The sequence below is a fragment of the Lytechinus pictus genome, chromosome 3, assembly GCF_037042905.1.
Source record: "Lytechinus pictus isolate F3 Inbred chromosome 3, Lp3.0, whole genome shotgun sequence".
Lineage (NCBI taxonomy): Eukaryota > Metazoa > Echinodermata > Echinoidea > Temnopleuroida > Toxopneustidae > Lytechinus > Lytechinus pictus.
This window is the reverse complement of record NC_087247.1, coordinates 16,868,963-16,890,781: the sequence shown is the minus strand read 5'-3', so window position 1 is coordinate 16,890,781 and position 21,819 is coordinate 16,868,963. Positions and strand designations below refer to the sequence as shown.

The 21,819-nt window shown below is 37.5% G+C and overlaps 1 protein-coding gene across 1 annotated transcript in view; it reads right to left on the bottom strand.

The window, feature by feature from the left end:
- Positions 1 to 775: 775 nt before the first annotated feature.
- Positions 776 to 21,819, bottom strand: part of LOC129255838 (zinc finger protein GLI3-like) — a 33,173-nt gene continuing 12,129 nt past the window's right edge. Inside the window, exons 5-7 of the mRNA XM_054894166.2 lie at positions 20,692 to 20,952; positions 12,993 to 13,437; positions 776 to 3,333 (exon numbers count right to left, since the gene is read on the bottom strand). Of these exons, the coding sequence (XP_054750141.1) occupies positions 1,754 to 3,333; positions 12,993 to 13,437; positions 20,692 to 20,952 (2,286 nt within the window). The 3' untranslated portion in view covers positions 776 to 1,753. The remainder of the gene's footprint in view (positions 3,334 to 12,992; positions 13,438 to 20,691; positions 20,953 to 21,819) is intronic.

Sequence of the window (21,819 nt, the reverse complement as noted above, 5' to 3'; positions counted from 1 at the left end):
ACCCGACTGTACTTTGGTGTCATCCACCCAGACACCAAACACTTTTAATATCTGGTGAATATTTTCAAAGTTATCATGCAGAAACCAACTTGCCTATATAATGAGCTGGGACCTTTAACCTGCGGACTCCGAATTCAAACTAAGCCAATATTTTGGTGTCATTAACCTACACACCAAATTTTCTAAAAATCTGTTGAATATGTCATAAGCTAATATGCGGAAACCAACTCACATATATAATGAGCTGTGACCTGTGACCTTTGACCTGCGGACTCCGAATTTGAATTTAGCCTGTATTTTGGTGTCATATACCTACAAACCCAATTTTGTTTTAAATCTGTTGAATATTTCATAAGTTATGCGGAAACCAAGTGAGGGGACGGACGGACAGACAGGGGCAACACTTAGTGCCCCCTCCGGACTTCATCTGCGGGGGCTCTGCAGGGCATAAAAATAATATTTTGTCTATATAACTTGAGGGTAGCCAACTAAGGGTGAGGGAATTAATACTGTATTAGTGCAACATAAATATTGCATGGCATTATCATTCACTATTATTTTTACCAATAGCGTTACATTTTGTTCACATAACATTGTCATAGCATGTTACACAACAGCACACATTGCCAAGATACATGTACATAGGTTTAACTGCTAAGAGCACACATATTAATGAGATTTTAATAATATGAAAGTTAAAACAAAAAACTTTTCAAATCAACACCAAAGGTACATATGCCATAAGAACAAATTCAGTTACATAGTGCATGTAATATTCTTCTAATATAATAAAACAGTTACCAAGTATAATATAATTTAAAAATTTAATCTTCTCAATGTTCTGATTTTATCTCGGGAATGAGTCTCCCACATGATCATTTTGGGTATGAAATGCATTCTAATTATTATATTGCCAAAGTAAAAATTTATCAATTATTTTATTTTCTTCAAATTGAAGCACAGAAATTTCATAATAATGCTGCCATAAAACTCAAACTATCAATCTAAGCTCTATCATATCAAAACTTTTCCATCCAATAAAAAAATCCAATTGAAGCACACATTGTAGAATTCAAAGGCACACAAGTTCTAAGGCTTTGAATACTGATGAATATAATATCTCGAATTGGGAAAGCCATTGCGATAACTTTTCACACACCTAAATGGCTACTTAATCATTTCAGCCAGCACACTTAATATAAATTACGAAAATAGCACTACTAAAATTTAGGACGTTATTAAGCAAGTTACATAAATGACTTCTACACAACTATCAGCAAGAAAACCATCAAAGGTTTGGCAAATTGTAAACCATAACGATAAAACATGTTATTCATTGTGACTTTAAAAGATGTTTTATATTGTCAGTTTTACACTTATGGCCAAACTGGGAATAGCGTTAAAAAAGGTACACACCAACCCTTTATGGATGGACAAAAATACAAATTTTACAAGCATCACACATAGCAACAATCTTGTAAGGTATATACAACAGAACCAGAAGCTATAGGAATCATATAATAATGTGCTTCAAACTGATCAATCAAGATTTATGTAACAGTCTTGACCAAAACACAATGCAACATAGAAGTAGAAACTTCGTAGTAACCTATGGTTTTATCAGTCACCTCATGTGCACGCATTTTCAACAAGAATAAGAAAGTCATTAAAGCAGCATTTCAAAATTCTTTGGGCTTAAAAAGAAAGAAAGAAAGTGTGTATATCTTTAGCCAACATAGTGTAACCCTGAGATTTATATGATGGAGAGGAATCTGTTCTCTTCAGCCAGGGATGTTAGCATGGAAGACATGTCAGTAACAGCCATGTTTGCAATGCTAGGATTGATATTACCCTGTTGAGGATACCCTGCAGAGGCACCCTGTGAGTTGTATGGCACCTTGTCTTCAGTATCTGGAACTATTTGCTGAACATGATCCAAAGCATCAGAGTTGAGTGCTGCTAGCATGTTGGCGACATGGTCATTTTCACAATCCAAAGCTCCGATTGGGCCATGTGAGGTCTGTCTTGGTGGCTGTGGCAACTGCTGGGGCTGTTGCTGGGGTGGTGGTCTACATTGCTGCTGGTTGTAAGGAATACTTGTAGCATCCACTGTACTGGTAACCTGGTTGCAACCAGGAGACATTTCCATAGAAGAAGGCTGTTGCATGCTGCAATTAACATGTTGCTGTTGTTGATTGCCACGCATGTGACTGTTCTCCTGTTTCATAGGCTGAGGAAATCCTGGGTGTTGTGAGTTGTAAGCTTGTTGCTGCTGGGGGTGCTGGTGCTGTTGTTGATTGCCTGCAAGCTGCATACTTCCATTGTTCACTTGGGCATTTGGTTGTATGTTGTAGCTACCTTGCATCTGGTTATGACCTAGATGATCATGAGGTTGATTAAAACCACCACTTACTCCAGCAGTAATCTGTCTCTGACCACTCCATTGCATCTCCTGCTTACACTGATCATCCAGGAACTGAACCATTTCATCAGGATACATTAACTCTTCTGGTCCTCCACCAGTATCCATATTCTCTTCAGGAATAGTTCCATGCTCATAGTGGTTCTGCGGAATGTTCTGCCACAGCTCTCTTCCAGAACCTCCATCTTGTTCGTGGATTGTTGGTGGATGGTGAATATTGTGGAACGATGGTCTGAAACTCTTCATATTTTCAGGCAGCGGAAGTGGTTGCTTGTTATTGAACGCGCTGTAGTGTCTGTTCATTTGGTTGGAGCTTATGGGCTCACTACCTCTTCGTATTTCATTTCCTGGAATCTCATTTGGAAGGGGAGTCCTTGGGGGATGTGGAGGCATACTGGCTACACCACTCAATCTCCTATAACCAGGAGGAGGCATCGGTGAAGGACTCATTCCAAACCTTTCGTCCCCACTATTCTGCTGCATGATAGTTTGTTCGTATCTTGCTTGGAGGGAACGTTGCTGCGCCAGAGTCAAACCAGGGAGTCCTGTAGGACCGTTCAAACTACTCGCTTCACTAGATCTCCTTGATGACCCAACAGAGATAGGGTCATAGGGAGAGTTCATACCCATACGACCAGACCATTGTGATGCTCCCGACGTTCTTCTGGACGACATAGAAGACATATATGAACTGGTCTGACTTGACCTCCTACTTGAGAACTGACTGCCCATGTAGAATGGGGATGCTTCAGATGACCTACCACTGAAGTATGAACTGACAGTGCTATGGTCACTGCCTCTTCTGTTTCCAAGGTTGTCCAAACTTCCAGCCATAGACTGTGAACTATCACAACGCTCCTCAGAGATCAGCTTCCCAACCATACGGCCCTTTGGCTTATAATCGATACCATCTGCAAAAGAGGACAAATGAAATCTCTTTGAAAAAATTCAATTTTGGGGGCAGTTAAAAATAGTTAAAATAGTTAAAATGTGATATAAAGTGCCAGAGTGAAAATATCTAACCGCTGATCATTACCCAATGTAGTAACTGCAAAAGTTAATTGAGACTCACAAAAATTTAACTGTGCAAGTTTCATGTCATGTGACCTGAAACTCGCATGTCATGTGACCTGAAACTCGCACGAGATGTTCAGTGATACTTGATTACTCTTATGTCCCAAGTTTTATGAGCTAGATCCATAAACTTTCAAAGTTATGATGGTAATTCAACAAATACCCCAACATGGCCAAAGTTCATTGCCCTTAAATTATCTCTGTCATGTGACCTGAGACTTGCACAGGATGTTCAGTGATATTCGATTACTCTCATGGCCAAGTTTCATGAACTAGGTCCATATACTAGTTATGCTGTAATTAAAAAAATTTAACCTTCGAATAAGATTTGATGTTGACGCCACAGCCACCGTCGGAAAAGCGGCGCCTATAGTCTCACTCTGCTATGCAGGTGAGACAAAAAACAAGGCATTAGCTATGATGTGTCTTGCCTTACTTGTGAAAATAACTAGAAATATTTTGATCTCCTTTGCCATGCAACAGAATTGTATTCAAACCCCATTGTGAAATATCTGGTATAGAATGTTAAACTAAATAAAATTGAGAAGAGTTATAAGTTCATATGTTCATATTTATTGTCCAAATTAATGGAAATTTGCCATGGCAACATGTGTCGACCTACAGTATGTGTCATAAGAGAATCCTGCAAGTTAAAGTTCATACATGACCTCAAATGACCTTTGACTTCATCACATGACCTCCGACGGCACCATAACCTGCAGCTCCACATTCTACATCTATCACCATTTTAAACTATTCTGTCATGAGAAAGTCTTGCAGAAAAAACTCACGTTTGACATGAAATTACTTCAGACAACACTATAACATGCAGGTCCCCTTAGTGCAGCTGCAACCCTATTTCGTTGAAAAGTGACTTACGGTTGCGGAGTTAGGTGTGAGAAGAGAGTCTTGCATGTAAACTTAAAGGTCAAGTCCACCTCAGAAAAATGTTGATTTGAATCAATAGAGAAAAATCAGACTAGCACAATGCTGAAAATTTCATCAAAATCGGATGTAAAATAAGAAAGTTATGACATTTCAAAGTTTCGCTTATTTTTAACAAAATAGTTATATGAACGAGCCAGTTACATCCAAATGAGAGAGTCGATGATGTCACTCACTCACTATTTCTTTTGTTTTTTATTGTTTGAATTATACAATATTTCAATTTTTACGAATTTGACCATTAGGACCTCCTTGCCTGAAGCACAAAATGTTAAAATAATGGAATTCTACGCGTTCAGGGAGGAATGAAACTTCATTTCACATGACAATGACGAGAAAATCAAAATATTTCATATTTCATATAATAAAATACAAAAGAAATAGTGAGTGAGTGATGTCATCAGTTCCCTCATTTGCATACCGACCGAGGTGTGCATATAACTGTTTTGTGAAATGAAGCAAAACTTGAAAATGTCATAACTTTCTTATTTTACATCCGATTTTGATGAAATTTTCAGTGTTATGCTTGTTGAATTTTTCTCTTTTTATTCAAATCAAGTTTTTGTTGGGGTGGACTTGTCCTTTAACATTTACCTGAAAATGACCTTTGACCTAACCATGTGACCTCCGACTGCAGCATAACGTGCAGGACCCAAAAGTCCATCTACCATCCAAGTTTGGTTGAAAAGTGACTTACGGTTGCGGAGTTAGGTGTCATAAGAAAGTCTTGCATGTAAACTTTAACGTTGACCTGAAAATGACCTTTGACCTTACCATGTAACCTCCGACTGCAGCATAACATGCAGGTCCCCCAAGTCCATCTACCATCCAAGTTTGGTTCAAAAGTGACTTACGAATGCGGAGTTAGGTGTCAGAAGAGTCTTGCATGTAAACTTTAACGTTGACCTGAAAATAACCTTTGACCTTACTATGTGACCTCCGACTGCAGCATAAGATGCAGGTCCCCCAAGTCCATCTACCATCCAAGTTTGATTGAAAAGCGACTTACAGTTGTGGAGTTATGTGTAACAAGGTTTGTGACGGACAGACGACGGACAAACGACATTGGATCCCTAAGTCTCGCCTTCACCTCTAGTGGGCGAGACAAAAATTAACTTCCCCTTTGAAAATGGAAACGAAATACAAATATTTAAATCAAACTCTAAATTCATATTAATCATTATTATATGCAAATTATTGTTAAAGGAGAATGAAACCCTTGAAACCAGCTGAATCCATATCAAAGAGAAAAATCAAAGAAACATATTGTTGAAAGTTTGAGGAAGATTGAATGAAAAATAAGAAAGTTATGAGCATTTGAATATTGAGATCACTAATGCCATGTAGATCCTCCCATTGGCAATGCGACCAAGATCTGTGATGTCACACACGTACAACTCCCTCATTACTTTAGTACTTATTTCACTTATATTCTCACTTTTACAGAGTCTATCACAAGGTGAGGTGTTCTCTTTATGAAAGACATGAAAGAGTACAGAGGTTTCACAAGTACAGAGGTTTCACAACATTATATCATTGATGAATCGTTTGTCATATGATTAGAATGAGCAAAAAGAGATGTTTTGGGGTATATTTTCAGTGTCCAAAAGGGGAGAGTTGTTCATCCGTGACATCATCGATCTTGGTCGCATTGCCAATTGGAGGATCTCCATAACATTAGTGATCTCGACATTCAAATGCTCATAACTCTTCTATTGCTAGTCCTATTTTACTCAAACTTTTGTTGATCTTATTCTTTGATTTTTCTGCTTTCACAAAAGCTAACTTTCTCCAAGAGTTTCATTCTCCTTTAAATATTACAATAAAATAATGTTATATGGCCATAGTAAGAAATATTGATTTTAGCAAGGTTTATTTTCTGTTGATCGCGTCATAATTTTCCTCTTAAGATCTACTTCGATCTGGTTTGATTAAAGCAAAGTGCGCATGCGGGATCGATGATTTATGATGCATAAATTATCTCAGAATGAACAGACGAGTGAGACTCAAACTGGGATCAAAATAAACTTCAAATAAGCATAATACACAACAGGTTTCATTTTGGGGAATATAATTAAAGTAATTAGTAGTTAAGTTAGACATTGTTCATTTTGATGATTTTGTGTACCAAACGGAAAGGCCTTATAGATGGGTCAATTTACGACCAAAATAGCCTTACCCGGAACAAATGCAACAAATGATTTTTCAACGGTTTTTTGTACTATTTGACCTCAGGAATAACATACTAAAAATCTACCAAAATCTGCATCCGGAAAAGTGGATATTTTCAAGATAGCGTCCAAGATGGCCGCCATTCACTGAAAATGGATACAACTGACTCATTATCCACCCTAGAATCCTATTTCGGTTCATAATCCATGGTCTAGGGGTAAAAAAATGTTGATACTGGCTAAAGTGAATTATAAGCCCTCCAATGTACAAATCCAAGATGGCGACCAAAATGGCTGCCGTAGACTGAAAATCCACAATTCATCTAAGAGGCTTTAATTTGGTTTTTATTCAATGGTTTTAAGGGTGAAGTACATGTAGTACATTGGAACAAATTACAAGGACAGCCAGTGGTCTGGTGTGTCCAAAAATCCAAGATGGCTTCCAAAAATGGAGTTTCAAATGGCTGTTGATAATTAAGATGGACATAGTTCATTTCATATCCGCTGGGTACATAATGAATTTGGTATCTATACCATGTTTTCAATGGTCAAACAAGACATTGAGACAAGTTACAAGGACAGTCAGTAGTCCAGTTTGTTAAAAATCCAAAATGGCATCCAAAAATGGAGTCTAAAATTGCTGTTGCTACTTAAAAAAACCGACATAGTTTGTTCAATATCCAGAAATATGAATTTTTTTGTGTGTCTATGCCATGATTAAATGGGTCAAATAATACATTGGGACAGGTTACAAGGCAAGTCAGTGGTCTGGTATGTGCAAAAATCTGCAATGGATTCAAAAAATTATTTCTGAAATGGCTGCTTATACTTAAAGCGGACATAACTCATATTATTTTGGCCTGGGAGATATGACTTTAATGTCTAAACCACTGGTTTCAAGGGTCAAATAATACATTAGGATAAGTTACAATGATAGTCAGTGATCTGATATGTCAAAAAATCGTAGATGGCTTCAAAAAATTGATTATGAATTTTCTGCTGTTACTTAAATTGGATATAGCTTATGTCATATCGGCCTGGGAGATGTGATTTTGGTGTCTAAACCAATTATTTCAAGGGTCAAAATAATACATTAGGACCATTTTTAAGGACAGTCAGTGGTCTTGTATGACCAAAAATCCAATATGGCTTCCAAAAATTGATTATAAAATGGCTGCTGATACTTAAAAGTGGCATAGCTCGTTTTATATCCGTCTGTGAGATATGATTTTGGTGTCTAAACTATGGTTTTAAGAGTCAAATTATATATTACGACAAGTTGCAATGACAGTCAGTGATCTAGTATGTCCAAAATTCCAAGATGGATTCCAAAAATGGATTTTAAAAATATCTGCTGTTACTTATAAAAGGACATAGCTTGTTCAATATCTGTATGGGGAATATGAGTTTGGTGTCTAAACCATGGTTTAAAGGGTCAAGTAATACACTAGGGCAAGTTACAAGACCAGTCAGTTGTTTGTATGTTAAAAAATCCAAGATGACTTAAAAAATGGGGTGTAAATTGACTGTTGTTACTTCAAATTATACATACATGTAGTTTATTAGAAATACACCTCGGAGGTATAATTTTACTGTCTACACTAGCGTTTAAAGGGTCAAGTAATACATTGGGTTAAGTTGAAAGGACAGTCAGGTGTCAGGTATATCCGAAAATTGAAGATGGCTTAAAAAATGGGGGTCTGAAATGACTGTTGTTACTTAAAAGTGGATGTAGAACATTACAAATGCACATTGGGGATATTATTTTGGTATCTAGGGTTTCAAGGGTCAAGAGATTGGTTACCACGATATGCAGCAGGGTTGAAAATACACGAGATCGACGAGCGATTCGGCCCTCGTGTGCTTTAGAATCGCTCTCGTAACTGCCTAAACTGCCAAGTACCGAGCGACTCCCAACATGAAAATCGCTTCCGTCCGCGCCCATCCAGTCTCCCATTTACCACTGCATATTAGTAGTAGTCTGAGCCAGGCTAGCACAGCCGCAGTTTTTGCCTCCATGCATCGTCGCATTCTGACGTGTAACCGAGTGGGTTTTTTAAAATCACGGGCGCGGCGCTTCAGAAAAATGCGTATCAAGTTTCAAACTCTCGATATCCCTAGTACTACTTTTCAAAACGCTGCGCAGCACCAGGTTTCGCCGTAACTTTGATAGCAAAAATGTTCCTTTTCTATTGGATTAATTTTGTAAGATACAATCCTAAATTTGCAAGAAAATAAGATCGTGAACTCTGAAAAAAATCACAGTTTTTTTTATTTTAGAGTAGCTTTCGGAAACTCCACTTCTCAAATCTGAACTAAGCCACTTGGTGCTCTGGAAATTTGGCGCAGATCCCGGAATTATCAGACCGAAATTAGGAATTTCTGTGGGGATTTTTGGTGAGTAACATTCAGTGCCCGAGTGTATACATGTATTGGCGCTAATGCAGTTTCATACCCGCCTGAGTTGCGGTGATGATTGACTGTGAGCTGTGTGTTGCGGTGGTGATTGACTGAGAGCTGTGCTATGTTCAGTGGCTGAGCTGCGCTAGCGTAGGCATAGCCTAGCCTAGCTTGAGAAATAGTTGACATGGTGATGTTAGCTGTCAGGCTGTGATGCATTCAATATTTCATAAAATAATTTTCAAGTGAGTTTTAGTTAAAAAGTATTTATGAAAAGGATTCCTCTGAATACAAATTCTGTTCAAATTTTATAAACTTCATCCTTTTCAATTTGATGGACAAAATGGGATATTAAAAAAGAAGTTAGAACGTCCATTTAATTTAATATACGAGAAGTAATGAGATACAAACAATAAACATTAGATCTACATGCAAATGGACAACAATAAAGAAAATAATAATTCAACAATTAATAACAATGAAGAAAAAATAAATAAACAATGTTTAACATTATATACATTTGTAAACAAGCAGGAAAAACTGCGATGCGAAACCATGTGCTGAATCACTCTTTTAAAAATGGCTCTCGAAAACTGAAAATGGCTCTCGTAAAATGAAAAATGGCACTCCTTTATTTTTCAAAATGGCTCCCTAAAAATAAAAAGTAATTTCAACACTGATATGCAGTTATCAATTTTGCCATAAACTCCAAGTTGGCTTTATAAAAATGGGTTTTGAAGTGACTGCTGTTACTTAACAAGTGGAACGCCTCTGGCTGTCTCACCTGCATCACGCGATTCAATATAGCAGCAGTGCTGACTTTGAAAACTACTATAAAATAATTATTAACAAAAAACACCATTCATATAATGATACAATACTACGTTCATTGACATTTGACCTTGATCATGTGACCTAAAACTTGTCAGTGATACTTGATTACCCCTATATCCACATTTTATACACTATATCTATAAACTTTGAAAGTTATGACAGCAATCTAATAATTACCTCTAAAATGGCCAGAGTTCAATGACCTTAAATGAACTTTGACTTTGGTCATGTGACCTGAAACTTGCATGAGATGTTCAGTGATACTTGGTTACTCTTATGTCCATGTTTTATGAACTAGATCAATACACTTACAGATATATGATGGTAATTCAATACCCCAAACATGGCCAAAGTTCATTGACCTTAAATGACCTTTGACCTTGGTCATGTGACCTGAAACTTGGACGGGATGTTCAAAGATACTTGATTACTCTTAAATCCAAGTTTTATGAACTAGACCAATAAACTTTCAAAGTTATGATGGTAATTCAACAAATACCCCCAATTTGGCCAAAGTTCATTGACCTTTAATGACCTTTGACCTTGATCATGTGACCTGAAACTCGCACAGAATGTTCAGTGGTACTTGATTACTCTTATGTCCAAGTTTCATGAATCAGATACATAAACTTTCAAAGTTATGATGGTAATTCAACAGATACTGTACCCCCCCCCCCACATGGCCAAAGTTCATTGACCTTTGACCTTGGTCATGTGACCTGAAATTCGCACAGGATGTTCAGTGATACTTGATTACTCTTAAATCCAAGTTTTATGAACTAGACCAATAAACTTTTAAAGTTATGATGGTAATTCAACAAATACCCCAATTTGGCCAAAGTTCATTGACCCTAAATGACCTTTGACCTCGGTCATGTGACTTGAAACTCTGGCAGGATGTTCAGTAATACTTGATTAACCTTATGTCCAAGTTTCATGATCTAGGTCCATATATTTTCTAAGTTATGATGACATTTCAAAAACTTAACCTTAGGTTAAGATTTTGATGTTGATTCCCCCAACATGGTCTAAGTTCATTGACCCTAAATGACCTTTGACCTTGGTCATGTGACCTGAAACTCAAGCAGGATGTTCAGTAATACTTGATTGACCTTATGGCCAAGTTTCATGAACTAGGTCCATATACTTACTGAGTTATGCTGTCATTTCAAAAACTTAACCTTCGGTTAAGATTTGGTGTTGACGCCGCCGCCTATAGTCTCACTCTGCTATGCAGGTGAGACAAAAATTGACATAGTTCACACAATATCCACCTACATGTATAAGAAATAATCTTGGTGCCTACACTTAAATGCATGGGGATACACTATCATATTGTTTCATGAGTTGGTAACAGCACCCATTTTGATGAAATTTTAGAATCCGCCATGGACTTTTTTGACAAAATGGAATACTAACCATCCTTGGTTCTTGTCCGAATGTATTATTTGACCCTTCATACCAAAATTTAGACACCAACATTATTTCTTACAGATAGATATTGTAGAACTCTGACCATTATTGAGTGATATGAGTCATTCTAGATGCCTTTTTTGAAAACCCTCTCGGATTTTTAGGCAATCCGGACAACTGCATATTCATGAAACCGGTTCAAACATATCATTTCAACCATGAAACCATAGTGTGGATACTGAAATCATATCTCCTTGGTGGATATTAAATGAACTTTTAAATGTCAATTTTTAAAGTAACATCAGTCATTTTAGACTCCGATTTTTTGGAAGCCCTCTTGGAATTTCGACATACCAGACCACTGACTGTCCTTGTAACTAATTTTCTGACTTTTAAAACCATGGTAAAAACATAAAAATCACATACCCTTGACGGATATTACATGAGTTATGTCAATTTGTAAATACCAGCGGCTAATTTATACTATTTTTTAAGCCACTGTGGACTTTTGGACATACTTGACCACCCATCGTCCTTGTATTACTTATCCCAATGTATTATTTTACCCATTTAACCACGGTATAGGCACAAAAATCATATTCCCGGATATTGAAAAATTATGTTGTTTTTTTTAAGTAGAAACAGCATTTTTTAAACTCAATTTTTGGAAGCCATCTTTGATTTTCTAACCTACTGGACCACTGACAGTCCTTTTAACTTGTCCCAATGTATTATTGGGACAATTCAAACCATGGTCTAGACACCGAAATCATATCTCCCGGGTGGATATTATATGAGCTATATCCATTTTAAGTATTTACAGCCATTTCAAACTAAATTTTTTGAAGCCATCTTGGATTTTTGGACACACCATACCACTGGCTGTCCTTGTAACTTGTACCGATATACTACTTCACCATAAAAACCATTAAATAAAAACCAAATTAAAGCCACTTTTAGTAATATATGAATTTTGGATTTTTAGCCTCCTGCAGCCATTTTGGGCGCCATCTTGGATTTTCCTGGTACCCAGGAGTGCTAATATTCACTCTAACTTGTATCAATAAATTTGTTTATCCACTGGACCATGGAATATGAATCAAATAGAATTCTAGGGTGGATAATGAGTGAGTTATATCCTTTTTCAGTGAATGGCGGCCATCTTGGATGCCATCTTAAAACTAACTACTTTCCCATGTGCGGATTTCGGTAGATTTTTAGTATGTTATTGCTGAGGTCAAATAGTACAAAACAAACGTTGAAAAATCATTTGTTGCAATTTGTTCTGGGTCAAACCATATATTGACCCGTCTATTAGATCTAGTCCTTCACATTGTCATTTTGTTATCGTTGCACCAATTTTAGAAAATCTGCAATGGTGCTTGAGTGAGCATCGATTCTAAAATCAATTAACTCAGGCTTATAATAAGGAAATAAATGGATATGACCATTTACCTTTGAAACTATAATAAAATATCACTACTTTTAGCCAACTTTGTGACCAGAAATAAATTTTTAACTTACTCCAATTGAAATTTTACTCAAATAATGGCTTAGTTCATACTCCTTTATATAGAATCTTGATGAAGAAAAATAGATTAACTTTTCAGAATCATTAAGAACAAATCAAATATTTGAAAATAAACCCCAACGATTTTGATCTAAAAAATAACCTGTGAACTTTTGATGTTTTTTTCAAATTGATGTTTTAGATTTGAGGTAGAATGACTTACGATTATTGTTGTTGATGAGAGGCGGCAGCTGCTGATGCTGATGTGGAATTGGTTGTGGATGCATCTGAGGCAAGTTAAATACACCCTTCTTAGCTTTATGATTGCCACTCAGTCCAGCCTTGACCTTAATAGATTTCTCCATGAAGGGGCTTGTTGTCCTGCCGGAAATGGTTGGAGCTGTTGTCACCGTCAAACAACCCCTTCCTCCTCCTCCTCCTCTACGACCCATCCTTCCTCGGTGGGTAATCCCGTCTACATCTCCAACATTGGAGCTGATCTGGTCATCTTGAATTAGTTTATCGTCATCAATGTTTGTAAGGTCTCCAATGCTGCCTCCAGTAGCATTCATCTCTACACCACTGTCGTTATGTGGAGAGCAGCTGTATTCATTCATCGGAGCATTAAGATGGACGCTTGGATGACATTCCTGAGGTATATCTTTTGCCTGAAAGGAACAAATCAAATATTTTACATATTCACATAGTGAGCACTAGTAGTTACAAATACAATAATATGATTACAAAATGCCGTATTTAACACATTTACTGAATAAAAAGATCAAACAAGGATAATCAAGCTTTTTGATGTTAGCTAATAGTTGTTTTAATGTATTATGCTTTTTTTTTCATTGTTATAATACATGACAAATGATGATTCCAACCACTATGAGACCATACCAATACGTTGCACATTAGGGGAAGTTGAGCATAGGGGCAAGTTGAGCCACCATTCCCAGGCAAATAATTGAATGAGTCAGACATTATGGTGGTGTCATGTATTGATGACCCATTACATATAACCCTTAACCCTGCCACATTGTTTTCAACTTTGAAACAAGAAGTACTTTTTAGAGGGAAAAATATAAATTTCAGCAAAAAAAAGTAAAAAAGGGTGTGAAATAGACCAGTGCGTCGTGGTCTAGCGGTTCTGACTCTCGCCTTTGAAACAGAGGGTCGTGGGTTCGAATCCTAGCCATGGCTTTTTTTCCTTCAGCAAAAAATGTATCCACACTGTGCTGCACTCGACCCAGGTGAGGTGAATGGGTACCCAGCAGGAGTAATTCCTTGCATGCACTGAGCGCCGGTGATGGTAGCTCGAGCTAAAGCTGGGGTAATAATAGCAGTGCGTGTTTCAATTGAAATGAAATGATCTTCCTCATGCAGTTGGATACTTACACTACTCATCAGTCTTCAATTTTTTCACTTGCATAGATTGAGAACCTTCCTCAGGAAAAGAATAATTATGTTTACTGGTCCAGTTTATTGGAATTCCTTGCATATAACACTTAAACAACTACAAAATTTGAATATTTTCAAACATCATTTGAAAGCATAGCTTCTTCTTGGGTTAAACTGAAAGTGCTACTTACTGGCATGCTATAAGCATATTATGTACATGTACATATATATTAGTCAGGCAGCATATGTCATGATTTACTGGCTACTTCGACAAATTGGCTAAGTCTGATTTCACTTTTATGTGATTGGTGACATCACAAGGAACAAGTTTCAACTTGGTGACAAATTTCTAATGGTCATCTTGACCATGTTAGGGGTCAAAATGGGGTCATGATCAATAAGGGTCAATTTTTGAAATTGCCCCAATTCTGTCGAGTAACACATCAATTTGTTTGTCTTGTTATACTAAACAAGAAAGTGGACACAACGATATACTCTTGACCTCCCGTTAAAAAGTTATGACCGTAAATGTCAAAAGGTCAACAATCTTTCGGTAAATGGCAAATTACCAAAGGGTGTTTATAAGAAAGCTCATTTTTTTGTGCTTTTTTTATTTTTTTATTTTTCAATTTGATAAGTTCATCATCAGAAGTCTTTATCCAAAAGATATAAAGGGTCAAGACAAGGTCAGTGACAGGTCAACAAACTTTCATGGGTAGCCAAAATACACTAAAAGCAGTAAGAATTTTACCAGTCTTATTTTTTGTGGGTTCTTTATTTCAAAAAGTCTCTATTAGGGTTGCAAAGGGCTGGAAACATTCCGGAAATTTTGGAAAATTTCCATGGAAAGTTTTGGGAATTTTCAGCTGCCAGGAATTTTAGAAATTTTCGGAAATTTTCAATTTTTCACAAAAAGTGTTAAATTGTGATTTTAAATACAAAATTATAAATTGATATCTTCTAATATTACATTTTCATTTGTATTTAAACTATTCTTCATTCTTTAAATTGCCCAGGGTATAAAATATTCATCAAACTGTACATAAATACATTATAGTACATGTATCCAGTAACATGATGGAGCATAATGTACAAAATGAAGCTTTTCAATTCAACAATGAAAAAAAATAAAACTTAGCAATACACTATTTTTCATTTTTCTTTAAATGTCAAGGTTTTTTTTTATGTACATGTATGAACCTGCCTTCCATGTTAATAGAACAGTGCCCCCTACATGTAGTCTGCACGCACAGACACCCTTATTGAAACTTTGATCCACAAGTGGGTCTTCACACAAGACTAGCACGAATACAACTTTCTGTTGAACAAAAGGTACTTCTATACAAAAGTCATTGGCAGAAACCTTAGGCTGCATATTCAGACCACTTTCCTCGAGTGAAGGATTTGCACTAGTCTGCTGTGCAAAGCCTTCGCTCGAGTAAAGGGTCTGAATGTGTAGCCTACTCATGCCTTGTGTACTGAAGGCCCTCTCGCTCAGGAAATAGCAAGTTTTGTATGTGCTAGTGCCTAGTCTTTGTGGGGACCCACTTGTTGATCAAGGTTTCAATCAGGGTCTGTGCCTGCAGACTAGGTTTGCACAGCAGACTAATCCCATCAGCAGCTATAGCACTGGCTAAAAATATGAAAAATCAAGTACAGGAACGAACAATATTAAATTTCTTATCATTTTTTAGATGCCCCCTCCACCCCCCCCCCCAATAAAAATATGGGGGAGCAAGATATAACAATATAATGGCTGACTTTGAAAAAAATCAAGATGAATAATTTTTCACAAAGGTAGAAAAAAACATGCACTAAGTGTGTTGACCTCAAATGAAATTTGATCTTGATTGAGATTAGTAATTGTTATTAATTTCATCTTTTGTGATATTAAATTGCTGACAAAGCACAATCAAGCATCATCTCCCAGGGTATTCCTTTTAATATCTGCATATAAATATCAGAAAATTGCAACTTTTTGAAAATTCCCGAAAATTGCCGAAAATTCCCAATAACTTCCCGTTTATTCCCATGGAAAGTTTCCACTGCGAAAAATTCCCGGGAATTTTGCAACCCTAGTCTCTATCTAAAAAGACGTTATACAGTGTATATAGAGGGATCAAATGTGCTTATCGAAAACATTCAGTGTGGTATCATGGTACTGCAGGAATACCTTGAAATGACTTGACAAACCCTTATGCCCTTAAAATCTTATCATCTTCATGATGTGATAAGTGCAACTAGCTCTTTCCGATGTATTTTTTTATTTAGAAATTCAATTCAAGTTCAATTCATTTTGAATTTACTCGGCTTTGATCAGTAAAGATGTATTACCATCATTTGCTCTGTACAGAATATTTTAATCAACATAAATTTTTGTAATGTATTGGGGTCTCAGTGTAATACTATGTTAACAGAATAAACACATCGATTGATCAGTGCTCCCAGCTCCTAACAAAGATGCCTAACATTTCATTTGGATTAACTTACGAATAAGATAAATGAGGTTAGGATTGAGGATATATAAGTTGGGCTCCAATTGCTCGTTAATTAATTCTAATGTGTGACGGCAATATCATTACTATATCACGGCATCATTTTGATGTCACTATAATATCACGGCTTCGAATAGTTTCCAAGTTACTTTTGTTAGTTTTTAAATCTGTTAACAAACAGGCACCTTTTAAATCTGTTAATAAACAGGCACCTAAATATCTAAATGATTGTTTGACCTTGTACACCCCTCGCAGGAATGCACGAGCCTCCAGTGACCCACTTCGGCTAACGTACAAAATTACACGGAAACTGGCTGGGGATGGGACTTTCACTGTAAACTGCTTCCAAATATTGGAATAAGTTTAATACCTCTTTCACTCAGACAATCACCATCTCTCCCTTCCTTTAAAAGGGACTGAAGACATTTCTTATTCCAGTCCAGAGTTTTAGGATTACAATTTCATTCTATACTTGATGTGTTCTTTTATTATTGTAAGCGCTTTGGGCCAATTTGGAAAAAGCGCAGTACATTAAATAATAATAATCTCTGACAAAGAGGCGACATCGTGCAGGCATGCTCATTGTAGTCATGGGTGTCAATTTTGCTGATGTGATATATTCTGACCATTACTGCGTATTAGCAGGGGTTTCCCTTGCATGTGAGTGAGTTGGCGACTCTCCGAGTTGCGAGATGGCGAGTGTCTGCTTGACCTTCCCGGTGCTTGACATGGCAGTTTTAGCTGACGGGGAGCATGAGGATAGAAATCCGTGATGCTCAAAGGCGTTCTGGTGTAACATGTAAGTTACGACGCCTAGCCATCAGCACAAGAATCAGACAGAAAGGTCTGCCCACGAAGCAGGACTTACGACCTAGATTTTCTTCTTCCTCCTCTTCTTTGCAGGCCCCACCAGGGGGGGAGAAGAGGGCACAAGAGACTTGAAAGCATGTGATATCTTGCATGACAAACGTCATTCAAATCTGATCAAGTCGTTCGGGCACATCGACGCAATTCCACGGTTCCACCTTCCTGGGCACGTGGACGCAATTCATACAGTTCCACCCTGATCAGATTATCGTGAGTTTGAAGGGTCAAGCTCATGTGTCTAGCGACTAGGAGCTGGTAGCCCTTTGCTGATGCTCCCTGACGGAGACTGACAAAACATCGAGCCTAGTGTGTGCCGGAAAAAGAGTCCCACGCTCTTAACCCAGACTTGTTGGAACCAATAGCCTGTGGGTCAAGCAGCCCTTGAGGAGTTGAGGTTTTCTTTATTAATACAACACTCCCCCAAAATAGGTTCAGGTCCCGACGAGGGATCCTAGGCTAATACCTTTCGGGCACGTGGCTGCAGCGCCACAGTTCCACCCTAAATGCTCAGGTACGTGGGCATGGTTCCACAGTTCCACCCTCTTGGGCACATGGACGCAACTCCACGGTTCCACCCTTCTTTCTCAGGGCACATGGACACAAAACTACGGTTCCACTCTGTATAGAGCCCTACGCAAAGGGTCTCATTCTGTTGCCCTCATACTCACCGCCGCTGATCGCGGGAACAAATATACCATGTCTGGCTCTTCCCCAGCGACAGACGTGGAGTCATCAAGAGATGAATCATAGGAGCTCATCTACCTGGTAAGTTCTTACCTTAAAGAACAAAACAAGGGGCGAAAACAGAGGAAGGGCGGAGGGGGGTGTGGTCAAGAAAGGTAGACAAATCAAGGTCCCTTTCAGAAATTATGAAAATAATAAATAATATCAATATTTCAGGTAATGAATAAACAGAACAAACTTCTTAAAAAATGAGTCCCAAGACAAAGAATAAAAAGATCAAGTGAGAAAAAAAAACACAGTTTTATTTTATTTTATTTTTTAAAAATTCATTACACGAAATAAGACGTTAATTAAAACAAGGCTCTTCAAAAGTCAACAAGACAAGGAAGCCCACCTGAAATTAATTAAGACAAGATAGTTATCGCTAATTAGTTAAATAGGCGGCTTCGAAGAACAAAGGACCAAGGACAAGTCAAGAAGCCAGCCGAAGAACAATAGAGACCATCTGAGAAAGGAAAAAAAATCTAAAACGGAAGACAAAATAAAAAATCAATCACATGGATTAATTAAAAAATTAATAAAACTAAAATAAATGTAAACAAAGGGTAGTTAAAACAATACGATAGTATTAACACCCTAGCAAGAAATCAGACAGTCACTCTACAGAAGAGAGACTGAGAGTTTCTAACAATAATAAAAATGGCTACGCAAGACAACTCCGCCTAAATACAGAGTATTTTTGCCTCCGACGAAGATTCTGCTAGGATCGAAAGCTTAGGCCCCTTTTGACTTTCTAAATACAGAGAAGTCAGAATGAGAATTAATTCAAGACAAGACGCAGAAAAAGAATTCAAGGCGAAGCAAGAACAATATCAAGTCCAGCGCCGCACAAAGGATTACCAACGCAAGGTAATAGGCGCCCGGAAAAGCTCTATTGAGCTCTCCATCCATAAGAGCAACGTCTGACGGCAAAACAAGCTTAAAGTAGAGGACCAAGAAGGGTCTAAAAATACACATAAACTCGAGCTAGTGTGTTTAACCTCGACTAAGACTGATATACAACAAAATGAGCCGTATGAAAAAAAAGAAGCCAATAAAAGAAGTCTCCAAAATTTTAATGTTGGAGACTTAGCTTCGGATGTTTTTACTCGGTGAAGACACAAAGTGAAAAGAGGACGTGACGTGGCCGTGATTGATCAACCGGGCGTAGTGAATGGGGGCCTTAGGCCCCTTTTCCACAGAACGGAGACCGTTGAAAGACCACTGAAAGACTTAAAATTGATGAGGTCTTACAGCGGTCTTTCAGAGATCTTTTATGCAACAAGTGATCTTTCAGAATTCTTTCCATGGACTTTACCTGGTCTGTCAATGGTCTTTCAATGATCTTTCAATGATCTCTCATGAGTCTTACAGTGATCTGCGCAAAAATCTTGAGAGACTGCCGAAAGATCATTGAAAGACTATTAGGACCTTTGAAAGTTCATCGAAAGACTGCTGAAAGACCGCTGAAAGACCACTGAAAGACCATTTTCTTGTAAGACTGTTGTAAGACTGTTTTGAACCGTTTCAAAAAGTTTTGGAGCCCATGAAGACCACGAAGACCGCTGAAAGATTGGTCAGGACTCGTGTAAGACCTCAAAGACCATTGTAGGTTCATCGAGAGACCTCTGTAAGATCGACCAAAATTCATGGTCTTTGAAAGGTCTTTCAGCGGTCTTGCTCTCTGTGGAATGGCCCCTTAAGGGAGATGGGTCACCTCGCAAGGAATTTTGTGTGTGTTGTCTTCGGTCTAGGCATTCATCTGAATGAATAGCATAGTTAAAGGGATGTATCCCAGTTATTGAAATAAATCATTTTTAGGTGAAAGGCAGTGAAAATCAGAGTTACACCTTTTGGACATGCACCTGGCCAAAAACTAATATTCTTCATTGATTGGTTTAACTTGAAATTTGAAGCCTATGGTGTCTGGTTACATGGAATAGCTGTTTGCATTTCTTTGTGTTTTGTCACCTTTCGGTTCTTTCTGTTTTTTGTGAGATTTAATCATAATTATGTCACCATGTGCATTAAAAATGAATTTCAAAAAGTAGTACAAAAAGGAACCTTATCTACATGCATTCTGCTTTGAAGGTTTCCTCCTCTTTTCCGTTGTGCGCTTCATTCAAGTAGCATATTAAATTTTAATGCTAGTTAGCTACATTTCATATCTATAATGTGTATGAAAATGTTCAGCATAAGTATGTTACTATATCAAAGTCTTGTAACGTTATGGATTTGTGTAATTAAAACCTAAATGAAAAGATGCTGCTATACATCTCATTATTGACAGTTCATTGAACCTCCGGCCTCATGAAATAAATAATCCGGACATAGATATTTCTTCCATATTTCCTGTGGTTATGATGAAATCATTGGTTGTAATAAGGATGATCATGCTCATTACATTCATCGATTTCTGAAATGCATTAAGCTTACCTTGTTATTATTAGTTGAGTTAGATGATACTGAAATTGTTTTAGTGACTGGTTTTACATCACTAGGGCTGTTTTTATCCATCTCATCTCCTCTCCTTCCTTCCTTCTCTCCCCCAGGCCCAGAAGGCGGATCGCGTTTATCACCTCGTTGCCGTTTAGTCACATGAGCTTCTGGTCCATGCACAGTCTTCACATGCTTACGTAGTGAGCTGGGATCCGTGTACCGTTTGGTACATCCGGCTATCTTACAGGCATAGGGTTTCTGTTAAAAGGAATGAAAGAATGAGTGAAAATGAAAAAGAAAGAAAACATAAGTCAGAAGCTTTCATCTATGCATTATTATAACAGTACCTACATTGCTTGGAGGACTTTCCCAGATCACTTACTTCATAATCATAATAATAATACTACTGAGCATTCTAAATTAATGCAGCACACTTACTCTGGCTTGTTATACATGTGTACTCACATTTCAAGGAGCGAATTCCTCCTGCCATGGACCCTCACCTGGGTTGAGTGCAGCAATGTGAATCAAATTCATGCTGAAGGAAATTACTGTGGCTGAGATTCAGACCCATGATTCATTGTTTCAAAGTCTTGACACTCCAATGGGCAACAATTCTCCACACTTGAGAAAAATTCAGTTAATTCAATAAACAAGGCAAACGCCAAGCGTTGTCTCGCCTGCATATTGCAGTCATGAAGAGACTGCATGTCAAAACTATGCTATAGTCATGCTATAATGAACTCATTTGTGCTACTCTTTGGATATTATAATTTAAATAATGTATATTGAAAGAGCATGAAGGTATGGTGTGCCATGGATATTCCATGCTCAGTGCTGCAAATCTCCATACGGTATATCTGATATCCAATGACCATTATTTGTTTTGGGGCAAATCGCACACTTGTAAGATTTTCTGTGATCTATTCTTAAAAGCTCTAAGTTAACAGCAACCTCAAGTACATGTATGAACAGTTAACCCTGAAAAGGCTGTCCATTTTTCCTCTGAAGTTATTAAAAAAGTAAGATTGCATTTTCATAACCTAGATTGAATAGTAGCAAATTAGTTATTCTACATTTTTGACGTTTGAATGCTGATAATTAAACTGAAATATGAATATTTAA